Source organism: Heterodontus francisci, chromosome 1 (genome assembly GCF_036365525.1).
Source record: "Heterodontus francisci isolate sHetFra1 chromosome 1, sHetFra1.hap1, whole genome shotgun sequence".
In the NCBI taxonomy this organism is placed as follows: domain Eukaryota; kingdom Metazoa; phylum Chordata; class Chondrichthyes; order Heterodontiformes; family Heterodontidae; genus Heterodontus; species Heterodontus francisci.
The window spans coordinates 12,741,236-12,765,179 of NC_090371.1; the positions used below are offsets into that span (position 1 = coordinate 12,741,236).

A 23,944-nucleotide genomic window follows, 5' to 3' on the forward strand; every position below is an offset into this window, starting at 1 on the left:
ATCCTTAAACACGGAGGACTGGAGAATTGCAAATGTTGTCCCCTTGTTTAAGAAGGGTAGCAGGGATAATCCAGGTAATTATAGACCGGTGAGCCTGACGTCAGTGGTAGGGAAGCTGCTGGAGAAGATACTGAGGGATAGGATCTATTCCCATTTGGAAGAAAATGGGCTCATCAGTGATGGGCAACATGGTTTTGTGCAGGGAAGGTCATGTCTTACCAACTTAATAGAATTCTTTGAGGAAGTGACAAAGTTGATTGATGAGGGAAGGGCTGTAGATGTCATATACATGGACTTCAGTAAGGCGTTTGATAAGGTTCCCCATGGTAGGCTGATGGAGAAAGTGAAGTTGCATGGGGTCCAGGGTGTACTAACTAGATGGATAAAGAACTGGCTGGGCAACAGGAGACAGAGAGTAGCAGTGGAAGGGAGTTTCTCAAAATGGAGACGTGTGACCAGTGGTGTTCCACAGGGATCCGTGCTGGGACCACTGTTGTTTGTGATATACATAAATGATTTGGAGGAAAGTATAGGTGGTCTGATTAGCAAGTTTGCAGATGACACTAAGATTGGTGGAGTAGCAGATAGTGAAGGGGACTGTCAGAGAATACAGCAGAATATAGATAGATTGGAGAGTTGGGCAGAGAAATGGCAGATGGAGTTCAATCAGGGCAAATGCGAGGTGATGCATTTTGGAAGATCCAATTCAAGAGTGAACTATACAGTAAATGGAAAAGTCCTGGGGAAAATTGATGTACAGAGAGATTTGGGTGTTCAGGTCCATTGTTCCCTGAAGGTGGCAACGCAGGTCAATAGAGTGGTCAAGAAGGCATACGGCATGCTTTCCTTCATCGGACGGGGTATTGAGTACAAGTGTTGGCAGGTCATGTTACAGTTGTATAAGACTTTGGTTCGGCCACATTTGGAATACTGCGTGCAGTTTTGGTCGCCACATTACCAAAAGGATGTAGATGCTTTGGAGAGGGTGCAGAGGAGGTTCACCAGGATGTTGCCTGGTATGGAGGGCGCTAGCTATGAAGAGAGGTTGAGTAGATTAGGATTATTTTCATTAGAAAGATGGAGGTTGAGGGGGGACCTGATTGAGGTGTACAAAATCATGAGAGGTATAGACAGGGTGGATAGCAAGTAGCTTTTTCCCAGAGTGGGGGATTCAATTACTAGGGGTCACGAGTTCAAAGTGAGAGGGGAAAAGTTTAGGGGGGATATGCGTGGAAAGTTCTTTACGCAGAGGGTGGTGGGTGCCTGGAACGCGTTGCCAGCGGAGGTGGTAGACGCGGGCACGATAGCGTCTTTTAAGATGTATCTAGACAGATACATGAATGGGCAGGAAGCAAAGAGATACAGACCCTTAGAAAATAGGCGACATGTTTAGATAGAGGATCTGGATCGGCGCAGGCTTGGAGGGCCGAAGGGCCTGTTCCTGTGCTGTAATTTTCTTTGTTCTTTGTTCTATATAGGTCACTGGCATAGAGATAGCAAACTATCAAGAAGGACACTACCTTATATTAAACCGTGACAGGTCAGAAGGACACAGGGTCAAATGGATAACAGAGACATTTAGAACTGATATCCTGTACTTTTATTCATAAAGATCGATTGGATTGAATCTCTACATAGAACAAATCCCTGGAATCACTCTGGAAATGGTTATGATATGGGAACTGTAGAGCTTTCAATTTTATTCATTCATGGGATGTGGGCGTCGCTGGCCAGGCCAGCATTTATTGCCCATCCTCAATTGCCCTTGAGAAGGTGGTGGTGAGCTGCCTTCTTGAACCGCTGCAGTCCTTGGGGTGTAGGTACACCCACAGTGCTGTTAGGAAGGGAGTTCCAGGATTTTAACCGAATGATGATGAAGGAGTGGCCAACATTTGCCGAGATGATGTCCTGCAACTTGGAGGGAAATTCATCCATTTCTAGGCATGTTATCCTGTGTTTCGGGGTTTGGGCTTTAAGAACATAAGAATATAAAAAAAATAGAAGCAGGAGTAGGCCATCTGGCTCCCTGAGCCTGCTGCACCATTTCATATGATCTTGGCTGATCTACTGCCTCAACTCAAACTTCCTGACCTCACCCCATATCTCTCGATTCGTTTAGTGTCCAGAAATCTATCCTTGAAAATACTCAATGACTGAACATCCACTACCCTGCGGGCTGGGGAATTTGAAAGATTCACAACCCTATGAGTGAAGAAATCTTTCCTCATCTCAGTCCTAAATAATTAACCCGAGACTGTGCCCCCCGTCTTCCAGACTCACCATCCAGGCGATACGGCCTCTCAGCATCTACCCATGTTCTAAAGTCCAGAGAGTATCGACACTTTGATTTGCCTCCTGACCTTTTCATGCTGCACAAGCATTCGCTGAGGCTGCATTCCTCAGCCCTCAACCCCTTCCATTATCATTGCCAACAGGAATTATTGTTCCTGCCCTAACATATTGGTACCAGGAGAGGGCAGTAGCGTTCTTTGTAAAGCAGATAGTGACTACTTGAGTATGGACGGAAACTTGCATTTTGATAGTGGGGTAGTGGGGGGGGGGGGGGTGCAGGGGGGTTGGGATGGGGGAGTCAGAGAGAGCCACCATCTTCATCAAAGAGATGGATTTTAAGGCTGATCTTAAAGTTATAGAGATAACTTTATGGAGGGACTTCCAGAGCTTTCGAGCCAGGCAGCTGAAGGCACGGCTGCAAACAGCAGAACAAGTAAAATCTTGAATGCTCAAGACGCCAGTGTCAGTCGAACTCGGGGACGGTGTGGTGGTGACGGAGAGGCGGTGGTGCGTTTTGAAGGACGAGTGAAGCTCACAGACAGAATGAGGGGTGAAGGAATGGAGGAGTTTCAGAACGAGGTGATGATTCTAAGTCTGAAGCTCTGGTGGACTGGGAACCGATGCAGATCAGTGAGCACGCGGGGCGAAGGGGACTTGGTGCGAGCTGGGAGAAGGGCAGCGGAATTTTGGATGGGCTGAAGTTTACAGAGGGGACGAGGTGGGAGGCTAGCCAGGGGAACATTTGGGATAGTCAAGTCTGGAGGTAGGAAAGGTATGGCTGAGGGTTTCAGCGGGAGATGGAGTGAGGCCGGGGCGATATTACGGAGGTGGAAGTAGGTGGTTTTGGTGCGGGGGGGGACACGATGTAGGGGTCAGAAGCTCAGCTGAGGGTCAAGTAGGACGCTGAGTCTGTAAACACTCTGGACAGTTGCTGGTGGGAAGGGGCAGGGGGGTGGTGAACTGGTATCAAAGATTGTGCTGGAGCCCAAGCTGATGGTTTCAGTCAGGGATTCTCCACTGACTGACCTACGTTACACCCTTTCCCCCTCTGTTTCCTCCTCCTCCTCCTCTCTCTGCTGCCACAACAATGCGCTTCAGCTCCCAACCTCAGAAAAGCACCCCCTATTGCAGCATCATGGACATCTCCCAACAACATCCATTCTTGGAGCCGAATCCTGGTGTGGATTAAATCTGGAGCCCCCATGTTCTGTAGTAATTGGGTTACTATGTCCCAACCCAGGATATCAAATCCCTAGAACCAGAAGAGACAAAGAGAGAGAGAGAGACGTTCATTGCACAAAATCTGGCGCCCAGAATCCAAATAAAGAAACAAACATTGTATTTCTATAATGCCTAACATAACCTCAGAACATCCCAAAGCACTTTACAGCCAATGAAATACTTTTGAAGTGCAGTCACTGCTGCAATGTCGGAAACACAGCAGCCTAGATGCGCACAGCAAGCTCCCACAAACAATAATAAGATAAAATAACCAGGTTTTTTTTTAGGGATATCATTTTGACCACAACACTAGGGGGATTTCTAAGGGATCATTTACATCCACCTGAGAGGGCGGATGGTGCCTCAGTTTAACATCGCGGCTGAAAGACGGCACCTCCGGCAGTGCAGCACTCCCTCAGTACTGCGCTGAAATCAGCCTGGATTATATGCTATAGTTTCTGGAGGAGGACCTGAACTCATCGCCTTCTGAACCAGAGCTAACAATGAGTTCAACATGAGCAGGAGGAGGCCATTCAGCCCCTCGAGCCTGTTCCACCATTCAGTTAGATGCTGGCTGATCTGTACCTCAACCCCATTCACCCCTCCTCAACCCCATTCACCCCTCCTCAACCCCATTCACCCCTCTTCAACCCCATTCACCCCCCCCTCAACCCCATTCGCCCCCCTCAACCCCATTTGCCCCCTCAACCCTATTTGCCCCCTCCACCGCATTCGGCCCCCCTCAACCCCATTCGGCCCCCCTCAACCCCATTCGGCTCCCCCAACCCCATTCAGCCCCCTCAACACCATTTGCCCCCCCTCAACCCCATTCGCCCCCCCTCAACCCCATTCGCCCCCCCTCAACCCCATTCGCCCCCCCTCAACCCCATTCGCCCCCCCTCAACCCCATTCGCCCCCCTCAACCCCATTCAGCCTCCTCAACCCCATTCGCCCCCCTCAACCCCATTTACCCATCTTTGCTCCAAATGCCATGATACCGTCACCAAACAAAAATCAACTGATCTCAGTCTTGAAATCTCCAACTCACCCCGAGCATCCTCAGCCTTTTGGGGCACCGAGTTCCAGATGCTCACGACCCTTTTGTGTAGAAAAAAGCACTTTCTGATTCCACTCCTGAACTGGCTGGCTCTAAAGGCTGAGTATAAGCAGTCTTTTAATTAAAAGCTGGGAGGCATTTGGTCTTTAACGAGAGCCAAGAGTTTAATTAAAGAAAAGCACACTCTGCGAGTTTGGCCGGGAGGTTTAGTGTGGCTGTGATCTGTTGTTTACAGAGAGCTGGATGTAGTGGGGTTTTGATGCAGTCTTGGAGTCTTGCCAGGTTCTCCATGATAAAACAGGGGTCTTTCCTGTTGGGTCGAATCCTCGAAATTGCTGTTATCCGGTGACCCCCCCCACTCCCGCTGCGTAGAGTTGCTAACGCTCAGGATTGCCCTCGAGTCTCTAAGCATTATTGATTAACCTCCTGGATTCAGGTCGGAGAGAGAAAAAAACTGGAGAGAAATCATTGGGATTTTTGTGTTTTTTTGTTCTTCAATTTATTTGATTATTCATTTTAAAAATAATGGGAGATGGAAGGGAATTAAAAAGGCTATTTGAGCAGGGGGAAGGGGCAGGTTGGAGGTTGGAGGTCATGTGATGAAACCTCCAGCAGTTCGTCCAATCAGATTTGGCAACCCTATCCCCCTGTGGCTTGATGGGTAAACATGCCTTACATGATGATACTGAGCTGTATGGAAGATCCCAAGTTTGACCCCTGACCTGTGTTTGTTTCCCTCAGGTCTAAGAGGGTTGGGGCTAAATGTCAAAGGTAAAGGTTGGAAGGTTAGAGGTCCCAGGAGTAGAGATCCTTGAGGCAAGATGTCCAGGCTCAGTGGCCTGAGGGAGAGGAGGTCTGAGTGGGTGGAGGTCTGAGTGGGTGGAGGTCTGAGTGGGTGGAGGTCTGAGTGGGTGGAGGTCTGAGTGGGTGGAGGTCTAAGTGGATGAAGGTCTGGGCGGGCGGAGGTGTGAGCGGTTGGAGGCCTGATGGGGCGGAGGCCTGATGGGAGGGAGGTCTGAGTGGACGGAGGTCTGATGGGGCGGAGGTTTGAAAAAGTATTTGATTTCTCCAGAAGTATTTGTTTCTCGCTTATGTTTTCTGAATTTTTTTTTTACTAGTGAGTCTAATGATCGTCTCTCTGCTTTCTCCCTCTGCAATTCTCCTCTGAAATCAGCTCTGCATTCCGGATTTCTTCTCCGAGGCTCTGATGCGATGGGTATATCTGCTCACCTTGTTCACAGGCCTTTGAATCTTGGTCTTTATTTACTCTTTATTACTTTACAAAGTTGATTTTTACATGACAGAAATGAAACTGAGAAAAGATTAACACAACATGAACCCTGCCTGAGATTTCCTCCAACCCTGCAATCCTGGCTATTTCTAAACTGTTCGGCTAAACAGAGAGAGATTAGCTCTCTCAATCTGCCTAACTCTTTATCTTTCAGTCTTTGTGTCCCGCCCAGTCACTTCCAGTCTCCCTCTGCGCTACTCATTCTCTGTCTCGTCTTTCCCTCTCTCTCCTGGATGTGTCCCTCTTACTGTCTGTTCATCACTGTTTGCTGCTGTCTCTCTCTCTCTCTCTCTCTCTCTTGCTTCTTATTCTATCCCTTATGCTGCCTGTCTTTCTGTCTATTCACTCTCTTGCTCTTTTTCTGACCTTTTATTCTTCCCCATCTCTTGCCATTCCTCTTCCTTCATTCTTTTCCTATATCATTTCTGTTTTTTATTTCTCCCTCTCTTCCTATGCTGCACTCCATTTCTCTGGTACCCCTCGCTCTGCTTCTTTCTCAGATGGTGCACACCATCTTTCAGTCCTGGCTTGCTCTCACTTTCCCTCTCACTCTGTCTGTTCGTCTCATATAGCACATACCCGTTCTCTCCTGCACTCTGTACCTCTTTGCACGTGTGACCCCGTCTACTTGGAGATGTGTGCATGTGCATGCTGTCTTCCTGTGGATGAGCAGTCATTGTGTTGTGCCGGGTGTCTTATCGTAGCTGGATAACTCTGCTTGTTAACAAGCCTGGATTTAGTGACAACCCTGCCCCTGATGGCTGCCCCATACTGACGCTGCCTCCTCAATAATGCCTCGTTCACCTGCAGAGGGCAGCAGGTCTCCCTGTTTGCTCGCCCAAGTTGATCGTACAGCAGCCTCGCTAGCGGGAGCTTGCTCTGAAATTGCTAACTCCTCTCTTTTTTTTCCCTCTCGCCAGGAAGATGACACGGATCTGCCTTACCCGCCCCCGCAACGGGAGCCCAATATCTACATGGTGCCCCAAGGGATTAAACCCGTCCTGCAACGTACTGGCATCGAGGTGGGTAGCCACACACTGTTCTCCGTCTCCTTAACTTGCCGGACCGACCAGATTGGAATGGGTGTTTACACTGGAACAGGGTTTCAGTCTCTTATCTGCTCCATCACCGAGATCGTCTACTCCCATCTCTGTAACATTGCCTGTCCCTGTCTCTATCTCAGCTCATCCATGTCTTTTGTTACCTCTAGACTTGACTATTTCAATACTGTCCTGGCCAGCCTCCCACATTCCACTCTCTGTAAACTTGTGGTCATCCAAAACTCTGTTGCCTGGATCCTAACTCCTTTCACCCATCACTGACTTACATTGGCGCTGCTTCTGACAACACCTTGTTTTCATAACCCTCCGTGGCCTCTCCTTCCATATCTCTGTAATTTCCTTCAGTCTCATGGGAACCATGAACTCCCTCAGTTCTGGCTATTCTGCCCTCCTGATCATCCCCGGAAGCTCCACCATTGGTGACCTTGCCTTCAGCTGCTTGGGCGAGGAGCTCTGGAATACCCTCCCTAAACCTCTGCCACTCTCGACCTCTTTCCTCCTTTAAGACACTTCTTGAAACCTACCCCTCTGATCAACTTCTGGTCACCTGTTGTAATATCTCCTTACGTGACTTGGTGTGAGATTTCTATTTGATGGCTCTCCTGCGAAGCGCCTTGCAATATTTTACTATGTTAAAGGAGCGAGACGAATACAAATTGCTTTAGTTGTAATTACTGCTTCAGTAGACTCAAACCCCAATGGCACTCCACACGGGACATTATTCACAAATTTGAACTGAGTTGAGGTGTACAAAATCATGAGAGTTATCGACAGGGTGGATAGCAAGAAGCTTTTTCCCAGAGTGGGGGATTCAATTACTAGGGGTCACGAGTTCAAAGTGAGAGGGGAAAAGTTTAGGGGGGGATATGCGTGGAAAGTTCTTTACGCAGAGGGTGGTGGGTGCCTGGAACGCGTTGCCAGCGGAGGTGGTAGATGCGGGCACGATAGCGTCTTTTAAGATGTATCGAGACAGATACATGAATGGGCAGGAAGCAAAGAGATACAGACCCTTAGAAAATAGGCGACAGGTTTAGATAGAGGATTTGGATCGGCGCAGGCTTGGAGGGCCAAAGGGCCTGTTCCTGTGCTGTAATTTTCTTTGTTCTTTGTTCTGATACTCTGAGCAATGAAACTCTAATCCCCAGAGTAGAACAATACCAGACAGTTTAAACTGACACCAATCGAACAATGCAATTTATAGGTAGACGGCCCAAGTGTACATGTTGCAAAGTCTTAATATTTATGTAGAATCTCATAGAATGCACAGTGCAGAAGCATGCCGTTCGGCCCATGCTGATGTTTATGCCCCATGTGAGCCTCCTTCCGCCCCTCTCCATCTAACCCCACCAACATATCCTTTTATTTCTTTCCCCCTCGTGTGTTTCTCTAGGTTTTCATTAAAGGTATCTATGTTATTCACCTGCCACTCCTTGTGGTAGCGAGTTCCACATTCTAACTGCTCTCTGGGTAAAGAGGTCTCTCCCGAATTCCCTACTGGATTTTTGTTTCATTCCTTCTTGGGAATTGGGCATCACTGGCAAGGCCTGCATTTGTTGCCCATCCCTACTTGCCCTTGACCACTGAGTGTCTTGCTCGGTCATTTCAGAGGGCAGTTAAGAGTCAACCACATTGCTGTGAGTCTGGAGTCACATGTAGGCCAGACCAGGTAAGGACGGCAGATTTCCTTCCCCAAAGGACATTAGTGAGTCGGATGAGTTTTTATGACAATCGATGACACCATTTTTAAAGGGCTACCGGCAAATTTAAATATTTAAAGAAAGGTTAAATTTAAATTAAATAAATACATTTTTTACCCTCTCCTACCCCCCCAAGAACAAATAAATTAATTATGTGCCCTTTCCCCCCAAAAACACTTACTTTTACCATCTGTCCTTCTCCTCCTCCCCAACTGCACAAACTTTAAACTATAATCCTTCCCACCATCCCCTGCACCCATGATGTTAATTTGACCCTGTCCTCCCCACTCCCGCAATGAGAAACGGACCACCTCCCCCCTCCCACAATGAGAAACGGCCCTCCTCCCCCCTCCGCAATGAGAAACAATGAGAAACGGACCTCCTCCCCCCTCCCACAATGAGAAACGGACCTCCTCCCCCCTCCCGCAATGAGAAACAATGAGAAACGGACCTCCTCCCCCCTCCCGCAATGAGAAACGGACCTCCTCCCCCCTCCCACAATGAGAAACGGACCTCCTCCCCCCTCCCGCAATGAGAAACAATGAGAAACGGACCTCCTCCCCCCTCCCGCAATGAGAAACAATGAGAAACGGACCTCCTCCCCCCTCCCGCAATGAGAAACGGACCTCCTAACCCCCCTCCCGGAATGAGAAACGGACCTCCTCCCCCCTCCTGCAATGAGAAACGGACCTCCTCCCCCCTCCCGCAATGAGAAACGGCCCTCCTCCCCCCTCCCGCAATGAGAAACGGACCTCCTCTCCCCCTCTCCACCAGTGTTGCGCCTCGTTTCCCTGGACTGGGATCCGAAGGCGTGGCAGCTGGGCGACAGGAGAGTAATTAATGCAGGTATTTTCATGTATTTAACTCATTGAATTGTGGTCCTGTCGCCGAGTGGCGGGGTGTGGAGGGTAGGGGCAGGGCGCCTCAAGACCTCACCGCCGCCCGCAATATCAGGCCGGGCCCTGCCGGTGTCGGGTCTGTGGCAGGCCTCATCCAGGGCAATCTGCAGGCCCTCCTTGTCATGGATTCTGACATTGAGGGCTCTGTAGAATCTAGTCCTATCTCTCTAAAAATGAATCCAAGTGCTTTGTTTGCTTTTTTATGGCCTTATTAATCTGTCTCACTACTTTTAATGATGTTTATCTGTATCTCCAGATCCCTCTGTTTCTCTACTCCATTTAGACACTATTTTACAGACAGTATGAAAATGTATTACCTCACATTGATCTATATTGAAGTTCATTTGCCAATTTCACACACGTTCTGCAAGCTTAATGATACCTTCCTGTATTTTATTGCAGTCCTCCTTTTGTATTAACAACATCCCCAAATTTGGTGTCATCCACACATTTTGCAATTGTCTGTCCAATTCCCAAGTCCATATAGTTTTTTGTAAATCATTAACAACAGTGGTCCCACCCCGGATCCCACCATTCCCCAATTTAACCTCTACTTTCTGTTTTGTTTTGCTATCCTTTCTGCCGAGTTAACGTTTCAAGTCTGTGACCTTTCATCAGAACAGACCTGAAAGGTTAATGCGGTTTTTCTCTCCACAGATGCTGCCAGACCTGCTCAGTATTTCCAGCATTTTCTGTTTTTATTTCAGATTTCCAGCATCTGCAGTACTTAGCTTTTGTTATTACGCTATCCTTTCAGCTACTTGTCTCCTAAATTCACATGTCATTTATCCACTCAGATAATATTTCTTCTCCACATGAGCTTCCTCCCATCCCTCTTCATCTAATCTCTTTTCCATGTACGTCCAGCCCTTGTTACGCTTGAGCCTTCCCAAAGCTTTGCTTCATTGTTGGACATGCTCCACTGGGGCACATACTCAAGCTGAAACCTACAATTGAAAGCTTTAGCATGCTCACATTTCCAAAGGGCTTCACACAGCTAGGCAGCAGATTGCATGGTCACTTACTGTCACACAGGATGAGCTGCAGATTGGCGATATGACTCTCATTGCCTCTCTGCTGTTCTAACTCTGCCTAAACCAATGTCACAACCCACCCATACAGAGGCACACACACACACACTCTCTCTCTCTATCTCTCGCTCTCTAAAGAGGTACTCTCTGCTCTAAGTCCCCCAATTCACAGAAAGAAATCTCCCCTTTGAGATAAGTGATGGTTTTGTGACAATCCAGTACCTTCTGCGACACTAAATATTGGCCTTACCTTGCACCGTTAGCCTTTGGCAGTCTTCACTATCCTCCAGTTGGTAGGTCTACCCATTGGCCATTTGTACGCAGAGAGAATCGTCTTTTCGGGGCTGAATGTACAATCCTATGGTTTGCGAATACCATTTCTCAAAGTCACTTTTCTAGTTCGGCTTCAATAGGACTCGTAAGTATTTCTGGACCTGATCCATGGGAGGTACCAGCCTGTGTCATGCCTCTATGTAATGTCCCATGGGATTGTGTGGTCCACACCTACAATGAGATTCTTTCCTACCAAAGAGAAATGCAACAACTTTTACACAGAATTTTACAGCACAGAAACAGGCCTTTCAGCCAACAGATCCTTCCCAGAGTTTATGCTCCACATGAGCCTCCTCCCACCCTCTTCCTGTTGCCCTATCAGCATAACAACTTGCATCTGAAAGGTCCCAGGTGCCTCACACCATTGAATTCATTCATTGATCTAATGTGTATTCGCTGCAGGTTCTAGCCTGGGGTTTGAGGAACCTGAAGAGCTATCAGCTAGCGAGCGTCTCCTCTCCCAGCCTCATCGTAGAATGCGGAGGTCAAATGGTGCAGTCCTGTGTCATTAAGAATGCCAAGAAGAACCCAAACTTCAACACATCTGTTCTGTTCATAGAAGTGGTAAGTAGCCTGTGTATTTCACCAAACGGGCCACACACACAACAACTACATTTTAAAGGGAACATTGGTTATGTCTCTCTTAGAGTATTGACAAGTTCAGGGCACGTCTGTCTGTCTTGTGTTGGGAAGACTTCAATTTTAAATGTGAAATCACAATGAGATATTGCTAGATAAGTGAATTGGTGAAACTGTGGCAAATGGAGTTCATTGTTGGCAAATGTGACTGAAAAAGCTTTGGACTGAAAAAGCTTTGGACTGAAAAAGGACCAAACAGGGTACTTTCTAAATAGTACATAGGTCATACAATGTCATGAACAGGTAGAAAAAATAATCAAAAGCAAATGGAATGTTGGCCTTTATTTCTAGAGGAGTCATTGAGTCATGGATTTATAGTCACTCCCCCACTCAATCCCTGTAGCCCTGTAAGTTAATTTCCTTCAAGTGGCCATCCAATTTCCTTTTGAAGTCATTGAATATCTCTGCTTCCATCTCTCTGCCCCTTCTGCTAGCCTATGTCCGAATGCAGGCAGTTCATATCAGGAGGTAGAAGTCATGCTTCAACTATGCAAAGCCCTGGTTAGACCACACCTGGAGTTACTGTGAGCAGTTCTGGGCACCACACCTTAGGAAGGATATATTGGCCTTGGAGGGAGTGCAGGATTATGTCCGCAGGTTGGGGAGTCTAGGACTCGGGGTACAGTCTAAAGATTAGAACCAGACCTTTCTGGAGTGAAATTGGGAATCACTTCTCTACACAAAGAGTGGTAGAAGTTTGGAACTCTCTTCTAGCAACCAGTAATTGATCCTAGATCAGTTGTTAATTTGAAATCTGAGATTGAGAGCATTTTGTTAACCAAAGGTATTCAGGGATATGGGGCAAAAGCAGGTCTATGGAGTTATGTTGCAGATCAGCCATGATCCCATTGAATGGTGGAACAGGCTCTAGGGGCTAAATGGCCTCCTGTTCTTATGTTCCTAACTCAGTGACCTGTCCCATCAAAGCCCATCCCTTTAGTACCCAAACTCTCCGATGAAACTCTTTCCTCTATTATTCTAAGTCTCCCGCTGAAAGCCCTCCCGTTAATCCCTACTATTGCAAACATTTCCCACTGAACAAAGGAGCTTATCTTAAAACCCCAGAATGTGGTAATTGACAGAATTATATTGTAGGAGAACCACGTGGCTCTCCACCACATTTCTGCGGAAAATGTCAGGATCCCAGGCAAAGCAACACTCAATGACTAAATTGAGCTAAATTGGGGGAAGGCCAACTATACCAAAATTCGGCAGGAGCTGGGAAATGTAGATTGGGAGCAGCTGTTTGAAGGTAAATCCACATTTGATATGTGGGAGGCTTTTAAAGAGAGGTTGATTAGCGTGCAGGAGAGACATGTTCCTGTGAAAATGAGGGATAGAAATGGCAAGATTAGGGAACCATGGATGACAGGTGAAATTGTGAGACTAGCTAAGAGGAAAAAGGAAGCATACATAAGGTCTCGGAGGCTGAAGAAAGACGAAGCTTTGAAAGAATATCGGGAATGTAGGACCAATCTGAAACGAGGAATTAAGAGGGCTAAAAGGGGTCATGAAATATCTTTAGCAAACAGGGTTAAGGAAAATCCCAAAGCCTTTTATTCATATATAAGGAACAAGAGGGTAACTAGAGAAAGGATTGGCCCACTCAAGGACAAAGGAGGAAAGTTATGCATGGAGTCAGAGAAAATGGGTGAGATTCTAAATGAGTACTTTGCATCGGTATTCACCGAGGAGAGGGACATGACGGATGTTGAGGTTAGGGACAGATGTTTGATTACTCTAGGTCAAGTCGGCATAAGGAGGGAGGAAGTGTTGGGTATTCTAAAAGGCATTAAGGTGGACAAGTCCCCAGGTCCGGATGGGATCTATCCCAGGTTACTGTGGGAAGCGAGAGAGGAATTAGTTGGGGCCTTAACAGATATCTTTGCAACATCCTTAAATACGGGTGAGGTCCCGGAGGACTGGAGAATTGCTAATGTTGTCCCCTTGTTTAAGAAGGGTAGCAGGGATAATCCAGGTAATTATAGACCGGTGAGCCTGACGTCAGTGGTAGGGAAGCTGCTGGAGAAGATACTGAGGGATAGGATCTATTCCCATCTGGAAGAAAATGGGCTTATCAGTGATAGGCAACATGGTTTTGTGCAGGGAAGGTCATGTCTTACCAACTTAATAGAATTCTTTGAGGAAGTGACAAAGTTGATTGATGAGGGAAGGGCTGTAGATGTCATATACATGGACTTAAGTAAGGCGTTTGATAAGGTTCCCCATGGTAGGCTGATGGAGAAAATGAAGTCGCATGGGGTCCAGGGTGTACTAGCTAGATGGATAAAGAACTGGCTGGGCAACAGGGGACAGAGAGTAGCAGTGGAAGGGAGTTTCTCAAAATGGAGACGTGTGACCATTGGTGTTCCACAGGGATCCGTGCTGGGACCACTGTTGATTGTGATATACATAAATGATTTGGAGGAAAGTATAGGTGGTCTGATTAGCAAGTTTGCAGACGACACTAAGATTGGTGGAGTAGCAGATACTGAAGGGGACTGTCAGAGAATACAGCAGAATATAGATAGACTGGAGAGTTGGGCAGAGAAATGGCAGATGGAGTTCAATCAGGGCAAATGCGAGGTGATGCATTTTGGAAGATCCAATTCAAGAGTGAACTATACAGTAAATGGAAAAGTCCTGGGGAAAATTGATGTACAGAGAGATTTGGGTGTTCAGGTCCATTGTTCCCTGAAGGTGGCAATGCAGATCAATAGAGTGGTCAAGAAGGCATACGGCATGCTTTCCTTCATCGGACGGGGTATTGAGTACAAGGGTTGGCAGATCATGTTACAGTTGTAAAAGACTTTGGTTCGGCCACATTTGGAATACTGCGTGCAGTTCTGGTCGCCACATTCCCAAAAGGATGTAGATGCTTTGAAGAGGGTGCACAGGAGGTTCACCAGGATGTTGCCTGGTATGGAGGGTGCTAGCTATGAAGAGAGGTTGAGTAGATTAGGATTATTTTCATTAGAAAGATGGAGGTTGAGGGGGGACCTGATTGAGGTGTACAAAATCATGAGAGGTATAGACAGGTTGGATAGCAAGAAGCTTTTTCCCAGAGTGGGGGTTTCAATTACTCGGGGTCACGAGTTCAAAGTGAGAGGGGAAAAGTTTAGAGGGGATATGCGTGGAACGTTCTTTACGCAGAGGGTGGTGGGTGCTTGGAACGCGTTGCCAGCGGAGGTGGTAGACGCGGGCACGATAGCGTCTTTTAAGATGTATCGAGACAGATACATGAATGGGCAGGAAGTAAAGAGATACAGACCCTTAGAAAATAGGCGACAGGTTTAGATAGAGGATCTGGATCGGCGCAGGCTTGGAGGGCCGAAGGGCCTGTTCCAGTGCTGAAATTGTCTTTGTTCTTTGTTCTAAACTCACCTGTGTCTCTGGAAGGACTATCTAAGTATTTTGTTACGAAAACAGAAAATACTGGAAATATTCAGCAGGTCAGGCAGCATCTGTGGAGAGAGAAACAGAGTTAACGTTTCAGGTCGATGACCTTTCATCAGAACAGGGGAAAGTTAGAGATGTGGCAAGTTTTAAGCAAGTACAATTGCAGGGAAAGGGGGGAGGAGAGGAAAGAACAAAAGGAAAGGTGTGTGATTGGGTGAAAAACAGGAGAGAATAAATGGCAATGATGGTGCAAGGCAAAACATAGATGGGACAGATAAAGAAAGAAAAGATTGGTTGAGAAGAAATGGAAATGGGAGCAATGGGATCATTACCAACAGCAGCTGTCCGAAGAAAATGGGGGCAGTGGACATGATCTGAAATTGTTGAACTTGATATTGAGTCTGTAAGGTTTTATCATTGAAAGATGAGGTGTTGTTCCTCGAGTTTATGTTGAGATTCATTGGAACAGTGTAGGAGGCCAAGGACAGAGAGGTCAAGAGACTTTATTATGATCTTTCACTATTTCTGACCCTTTCAATTCTCTTTTAACTTCCCCTACACCCCAAGCGTTTACCAAAAGAGGAACTGTATTCCCCACCCATCACTGTCAAGGTGATTGATAACAGACAGTTTGGGAGAAGACCTATAGTCGGACAGTGCACCATCAGGTCTCTGGCAGATTTCTATTGTGATCCTTACATGGAGAAGAGGGATTCTGCTACTCTTCAGACTGGTAAGAGATTGCTCGTCTTTCAATGCCTGTCCGATGTGCCTACTGACATAACAACTGGCAGCTACTTTAACCTGGTGAATGTTAGAGGAGTCTTTACAGAGCGGACACTGAGCAGTCACGTGAGAGTTAGGGTTGGGGAAAAAAACTGGGGTTTAGGACTAACAATCTTTCAAAGAGATGGCACAAACACAGCAGAACAAATATGCTCTCAGATTCTGCTCTCTTCTGTGGGGTTGAAAGTACACTCAAGGAGATTGTCTCTGTTTTAGTGATGTTGGTTGCTGGATAAATATTGTCCAGGATGCTAGGGAGAACACCACTGCCTTTTTTTTATTTGTTCATGGGATGTGGGCATCGCTGGCTAGGCCAGCATTTATTGCCCTAACTGCCCTTAAACTGAATGGCTTGCTCGGCCATTTCAGAGGGCAGTTAAGAGTCGACCACATTGCTGTGGGTCTGGAGTCACATGTAGGCCAGACCAGGTAAGGACAGCAGATTTCCTTCCCTAAAGGACATTAGTGAACCAGATGGGTTTTTACGACAATCGATGGTAGTTTCATGATTATTATTACCGGGACTAGCATTTTATTCCAGATTTATTAATTAATTGAATTTAAATTCCCCAGCTGCCCTGGTGGGATTTGAAATCATGTATCCGGAGCATTAGTTCAGGCCTCTGGATTACTAGTTCAGTGTCATTACCACTATGGTGCCGTCCCCATGGACTTCAAATACCATGGGATCTTTTACATCGACCTTGGAGGGCAAACAAGGCCTATGTTTAACATTTCATTTGAAAGACGGCACCTCTGACAGTGCAGCACTCCCTCAGTGGTTGTGCCAGGATGGCTTATGTGCTCGAGTCTTTGAAGTGGGGTTTGACCCAAAACCTTCTCACTCAGAGGTGAGGGTGCTATCAACTGAACCATGGTTGATAACTAAGAGAGGCAGCATGCCAGTGCAGTTTGGGCTGGCATTTCCAGAGCGTCTGGTCCCAAGGCAGCTGAAGGAGTAAGAGGAAATGACAGGAGCAGGAGGCCAGAGATAGCAGACAGAAGGATGCGGATTTCGACCCACTGTTGGAGGAGGGCATACAGTTAGGGAAGAGCAAAACCGTGGAGGGATTAGTGAACAAGGGTGAAGATGGGTGGCTACTGAAGATCAGCAAGAATAGGATGGACCTGACAGAGTTTTGGACCCTATATGACTAATTGGCAATAGTCTGTGCACACACTCAATGTTCTCTGAGAACCACAGAATGGTGTGCAAACTTCAAGCTCATCATCACTGTGCACATTGTGAATACGAAGTGTAAGGACATTGGATGCATGTGTTAAATGATTTGCACCCTGCTGGAATGGTCCAATGAACTTAGTTATACAACCATGGGTATATAAGAGAACCTGTCCCAAATGTTAGACGCATTTGGCCAATCAATTATATTTAAAGTGCTCAGTCAATGGAATACTTTTTGACGTGCAGTCACTGTTGTCTTGGAGGGAAAGGCGGCATCCAATTAGTGCACAGCAAGCTCCCACAAACAGTAAACATGATAATGATGAGATATTCAGTTTCAGTCATGTTGGTCGGGGGATTATTATTGGCCCGGACTTGAGTTTACACTGCCACAAACTCTTCCTGATTTATTTAAACCACACCGTTAACTCAGCAGATGTGTTTTGGATGTTATATATAATAACCAATTCAGGTCAAATGGTTTTGGTCATACTACATTGCGCATTGCAAGTCAAGTCAAAACCAAATGTACACTTCAGGAGAAGTAAGCTTAGAAGTTGAGGGATAACTGGATCATGGCGTAAATCAATCCCCTTTTTAAAATCTTACATTCAGTCTTTATTTTTCTATTTCTGTGATAAATCCCTATGTCCATATTAATATTGGGAACTGTCTATGTAAACCTGTCATGTTGTATTAACACCTCCCCACCAATGGTGCCTTCACTGGGAAGAGTGTGTAACTACAGCAGGTCTGAGGCTAAACCAGTTGGCTTGAAGCATCTTTTTTCTCTTTCTCTATAGATGAACAAAGTCCCTCACTCCGAGACGAAGTCCTAATTGACATCGATGACAGACAGCCTCTGATCTCAAGCCAGGTAAATGTGTTTCAAGCCTCAAATCACATTCATAACAGAACTGGAGAAATATTACTGCCAAGTTTTTGGTCCTCTCTATCAGTGATGTATTTATATCTATCTCTATCCAAGCTCTAATCCAGCTCTGTGGGTGTCTCTCACTGCACCATAAGGACTCAGTTTGCTGGTGTTTGAAGTATTTGTGTTTCTTCTTTCTAGTGCTCGTCTGACCAGTTGCCCTGTATTGGTTTCAGTTTCAGTTTAATGATTAATTGGACAGCAAGTGACAATGAAAGACACAAACCTTGTGGAATGCTGTGCCCTCTATTAACTCTCATTGCCATTGTCTTGCAATCAGCTTTGCCTTGTGCCTAATCTGTGCTGTGGTCAAACCCCAACATGTGTACACCATGTCATTGATCACTAACCCAGTATTACAGGATGCCCTTAGTGTAATAGCGTCAGAATTTCTGGGCTTTTACCTACATTCACACATAGATGGGTAAGAAGAAAAAAAAGACTTGCATTTCTGTACCGCTTTTCAGGACGTCCCAAAGTGCTTTACAGCCAATGATGCACTTCTGAGGTGTAGTCACTGTTACAATGTAGGAAAAGCAGCAGGCAATTTGTGCACTGCAAGCTCCCACAAACAGCAGTCTGATAATGACCAGATAATCTGTTTTGGCTGGACCCCCATTCAAAAAATGCTTTCAGTTTTGGTCCTGTCATATGATGGGTATATAGAGGCTTTCGAGGCGGTTCAAGGGAGGGTTACAAGGATGATTCTAAGCTTAAAATACAGTAGTTACTCTGAGAGGCTTAAAAAAACTGGATCTACTCACTTTAGAAGGTGACTTGATGTATATAAAATGGTGAAATAGTGTTTCGACTGGTAGATTATTTCAATTTAATAGACTGGGGATGACCAGGAGTCAAGCATATGAATTAAACAAGGGTATAGCTAGATTAGATGTTGGGCAGTTCTTACTCAGTGGATAGTAGACCCTTGAACCAAGATCTCAGCTCATGTGGTGGGTGCTAACTCTCTGCATACATTCACAGGGCAGCAGGACCAGTTCCTGCCTGTGGTGAAGATTGCATATTTTAATAGCTAGGTGGAATACCAGGCACTACAAGCTTGGTCAATGTGGTCTCTTGGACTTGTTTTCAGTCGACTAAGCTGGGTGGAGAGCAATTTTCTAGATTTTTTCCCCCTCATCGGCCTTGGATTTTTATATGGTCTTCTCACCTCTCCCAGAAGATCACAGGGTGAGTAGAAGGAATATCTAATCGTTGATGCTTCAGACATTGAAACCATATTGAATCAGGTGTTCCTTTCCTGCCATCATATTGACCCAATGACGATGGGATGAATGAATGGTGTTTTATGCCCAATCCTGGATGTTGCAGTTGAGACTCTGCCTTGAGGAGGTGTCTGGATGGAGATGTCCTTGTATGTGTGTGGATGTACTCATTCATGCTGTTGCTGTTGCACTAACCCTTCTAACAACTCCTTTTAATTTGCAGTTTGCAGGCTGCATGACCAGCTCAACCTTGAATAAATTCCCTTCTATGTCCAGTCTCCATGTACGTATGGCTTCATTTACCTATCTTCAATATCAGATTTTTGGGCACTTTTATTCAATTAGTTAATAATCTGGCTAAAATTTCCTTGGGTTATGTGTATTGGCCTGTTTCTTCTGGGAAACTCTACACAGGTTCCTGAAGACTTCACAGTGAAGAATTTTGATCTTTCTAATCCTTTTTTTTGTTTCTCATTCTTTGGGGTGACACTGGTATTTATTACCCATCCCTTGAGAAGGTGATGGTGAGTCTTCTCCTGGAACCACTGCACTCCGTGTGGTGTGGATACACCCACAGTGCTGTTAGGTAGGCAGTTCCAGGATTTTGACTCAGCGACAATGGATGAGCAACGATTATGTCCAGATTAAGATGCATGGAAGTTGGAGGGGAACTTGGAGGTTGAGGGTGTTCCTATTTATCTGCTGCCTTTGTCCCTCGAGGTGTTAGAGGTTGTGGGTTTCAGAGGTGGAGCTTGGAGAACTAAAATCCTGTGGAATGGATAGCCTTTTGGTGTTGGACCATCTGTGTTCCATGTAACTGTATCTTTTATGTGGGTGCTGTAACCTTGCAACCATGGTACTGGGCTAACATCAGTGATGTAATGAGTTCAAATCCCACCATAGCATGTTGGGAAATTTGAACTCAATGAATCTGCTAATTTATGGGTTAACATAAGGAAGAAATGGTCGCGAGAACAGCTAGATTGTTGTCAAAACTCAACTGGGAACCTACCCCCACTACCTGTTCTAGCTTTCATGTGACTCCAGCCACACTTTTTTTTTTATTCGTTCATGGGATATGGTCATTGCTGGATGCCTGGTTAACTCTGAGCCAACCTCTGCACCATCTTCTCAGAGTAGCAAGAGATGGGCAATAAGCAAAGCATCCCAAGTCCTTCATGGCAGGAGGTTTTATGGGCTCTCACAACCTATACGATGAAGGGAGGAAGTGATCAACACTCATCAGACATGAATATCCTGCTAGATGTAAACACAGAATGAAGAGTCAGTGCTTCGCGCTCCGCTCCCTGTGACCGGGTGAAGTGGGGATAGAGACTTGTGCTTCTACTGACTCAGAGGTGGCATTGTTACTGTTGAGCTAAAGACTGGATCTGTTAATGAAAGAGAAGAAAGCCAATTGTAGAGGACAACAAGAAGAATAAAAAGATTAGAGAAGAAGAGAATCTTAATCAGGAAGCAGTGATTAGATGATGACAGGTTTGAACTTTTAAGACCCTGCAGATTGTTGGTGATATGAAAACTGTGGGGGCTGAGGGGATCCATAGTTTTGAAGTCCTGGGAAAGCTGGAGTTAGAACAAAGAACAAAGAACAAAGAAAATTACAGCACAGGAACAGGCCCTTCGGCCCTCCAAGCCTGCACCGATCCAGATCCTCTATCTAAACATGTCGCCTATTTTCTAAGGGTCTGTATCTCTTTACTTCCTGCCCATTCATGTATCTGTCTAGATACATCTTAAAAGACGCTATCGTGCCCGCGTCTACCACCTCCATTGGCAACGCGTTCCAGGCACCCACCACCCTCTGCGTAAAGAACTTTCCACGCATATCCCCCCTAAACTTTTCCCCTTTCACTTTGAACTCGTGACCCCTAGTAATTGAATCCCCCACTCTGGGAAAAAGCTTCTTGCTATCCAACCTGTCTATACCTCTCATGATTTTGTACACCTCAATCAGGTCCCCCCTCAACCTCCGTCTTTCTAATGAAAATAATCCTAATCTACTCAACCTCTCTTCATAGCTAGCGCCCTCCATACCAGGCAACATCCTGGTGAACCTCCTGTGCACCCTCTCCAAAGCATCCACATCCTTTTGGTAATGTGGCGACCAGAACTGCACGCAGTATTCCAAATGTGGCCGAACCAAAGTCTTATACAACTGTAACATGACCTGCCAACTCTTGTACTCAATACCCCGTCCGATGAAGGAAAGCATAGTTGGAGTAATACATAGTGACATCAGTCTTGAAAGAAAGAACTTGCATTTCTAAAGCACCTATTCACGACCTCAGAGCTTTCCAAAGCACTTCACAGCCAAAAAAGTGCTTTCAAAGTGTCGTCATTGTTGCAATGTTGGGAAATACAGCTGTCAGTTTGTGCACAGCAAGATCCCATAAATAGCAATGAGATAAATGACCAGATAATCAGATTTGGGTAGCCTTAGTTGAGTGATAACTATTAACCAGGACAATAGCACCGTGGAGGCCAGACGGGGCCACAAAAGATGGCACTTCCGGCAGTGCAGCACTCCTGCACTACTGCAGCAGAAGTGTCGGTCTAAATTATGTGCTCAGGTCTCTGGAGTCGGTGCTTGGAAACCACAACCTTTTGAGTCAGAGTCAGTAGCAAAAGTGCTACCACTGAACATTCCTCTGTAAATAAATGAGGAATGCAATTTTTTTAACGTGGATTAACCAATGGAGGAGATTTGGGATAAAACATTGTAGAGTGTCTTGTTTCACATGTAAGTTGCAGCTCAGTTGGTGGGTCTCTTACTTTTGAGTCAGAAGATTGTGGGTTCAAGCCCCACTCTAGAAACTTCAGCGCATAATCCAGGCTGAGACTCCTGGTGCAGTATTTATTTATTTAGAGATACAGCACTGAAACAGGCCCTTCGGCCCACCGAGTCTGTGCTGACCATCAATTTATACTAATCCTACATTAATCCCATTACCCTCTCACATCCCTGCCTTCCCTCAATTCCCCTACCTATACTAGGGGCAATTTACAATTGCCAATTTACCTATCAACCTGCAAGTTTTTGGCTGTGGGAGGAAAGAGGAGCACCCGGCGGAAACCCACACGGTCACAGGGAGAACTTGCAAACTCTGCACACGCAGTACCCAGAATCGAACCTGGGTCACTGGAGCTGTGAGGCTGTGGTGCTAACCACTGCGTCACTGTGCCACAGGAGTACTGTACTGTCGCAGATACTGTCCTTTGGGCGAGACATTAAACTGAGGCCCCATCTGTTCTTGGGGCTGGACAGAAAAGCTCCCATAGTTCTATTTTGAAAAGTTGCAGGGGAGGTCCCCCCTCCTTCCCCCACCCCCGCTGACCAATATTTACCCCTCAACCAGCATCACAAAGACAGGTTATCTGGTCATTGCTGTTTGTGGGATCTTGCTGTGTGCAAATTGGCTGCCAAATTTTCTACATTACAACAGTGACTACAGTTCAAAAAGTACTTAATTGGCTGTAAAGCACCTTGGGACAGTCTAAGGAACTGAAAGGCGCTATGTAAATGTAAGGCCCCTTCCTTTTACACAATCCAATCATGATTCTGGAGAGGATTGCTATAGGCAATAAATCAGAGGGAGACTGGAGTAAAATAACCTGAAGGAGTTAGAGAAAAGGAAAGACATGATGTAGACTTCCAGTTCCCACTTTAGCTCTGAACTTGATGGGATTTTAACTGCCCAAACCCCACACCTATCCAGCTACCTCCTGGAACAGAAGATGATCCCGTTCCACTTGTGGAGTGATTCAGTGTTTACTTGCTAACTCCTGGACTAACTGATGTTTTGTTTTCATTGCATCGTTACACTGGCAGACTCGGGAGATGATGTGGGTGAGTCATTAATGACCCTTGCGTTTATCACTTACGATCCAATGTCTGCATGAAAGCAATAATCTCATGAGTTCTGCTGCCCGCTTGAACAGTCAGAAGGAGCAAAGAGATCTGGATGGTTGTTTCCCCAATTTTTTGGGAGGATGTTAGGAAGGGGGGAAGGGCTGCAGGCAAGGGTGGTTTAATGTCAACCTCTTCCTTTCAGGGTGAGTTCGGAGCCTGTGTCACTGATGTGTCAGTTCCTCCATACTCCCACTCAAGAAATATAAGCAAAATGACCACTTGATGCACAGTGGGTTTGTTCCTTGACATGTTGTAGGGAAATGAAGTTTCCCTCAATAAACCAGGTTTGAAAACTCACGAACTGAGCACCAAATGGTCTTCAATCTTCGATGAAGATTTACTCCTTCTCGGCTTCTGTACAGTATTGGCTGAAATAAATGTTTCATGCAATCAATTCAAAATACAAACAAAAGAGGCTTTTTTAAAAAATGTCTTTCTTTCCTTTAAGATGACAAAAGGATGAGAGAGGGTGTGTAAAGGCAGCCTGTTTCCAGTAGTCGAGGGGTTCGAGAATGAAGGACTATAGAGTACAAGATTAAATGTAAGAGATTTAGAATAGAGGGCAGGAGAGGCTCCAACAGAGAGAGAGTTGTGAGGCTGTTGAATTCACTTCCGGGGTCAGTGGTCGAGGCAGAAACTATGGGTTGAATGTTAACTCCTAAAAATAGATGGATTAGGGTTGTGCTAAAGGTTAAATGCAAAAAATCTGGAATGGGAACCCAAACCTCCTCGAACACACTGACTGCTGATTTTAACAGAGGCGGGACATGGGCAGCAATCAATCCAATCACTGAAAGCAGGTTGGTCATTTAAATATTATCATAATATCATATATTTTAGCAAGGCTTTTGACAAGGTCTCACAGGGCAGACTGGAAATGCAGCAGTGGCAGGAAAGAAAGGGTGATTGTTGACGGGTGTTTTTGCGACTGGAGGGCTGTTTCAGTGGTGTTCCGCAGGGCTCA

General features: G+C 46.0%; 1 protein-coding gene across 6 annotated transcripts in view; it reads left to right on the forward strand.

Annotated features, from left to right (window-relative positions):
- dysf (dysferlin, limb girdle muscular dystrophy 2B (autosomal recessive)) overlaps positions 1 to 23,944 on the forward strand; it is a 361,838-nt gene that overhangs the window by 254,155 nt on the left and 83,739 nt on the right. For 4 of the 6 annotated variants that reach the window (XM_068028674.1, XM_068028673.1, XM_068028678.1 and 1 more), the window contains 6 exons: positions 5,745 to 5,786; positions 6,782 to 6,883; positions 11,285 to 11,446; positions 15,488 to 15,653; positions 17,693 to 17,766; positions 19,273 to 19,332. In XM_068028674.1, coding sequence (XP_067884775.1) covers positions 5,745 to 5,786; positions 6,782 to 6,883; positions 11,285 to 11,446; positions 15,488 to 15,653; positions 17,693 to 17,766; positions 19,273 to 19,332 — 606 coding nt within the window. The remainder of the gene's footprint in view (positions 1 to 5,744; positions 5,787 to 6,781; positions 6,884 to 11,284; positions 11,447 to 15,487; positions 15,654 to 17,692; positions 17,767 to 19,272; positions 19,333 to 23,944) is intronic. The other 2 variants (XM_068028677.1, XM_068028676.1) reach the window with 2 other exon arrangements.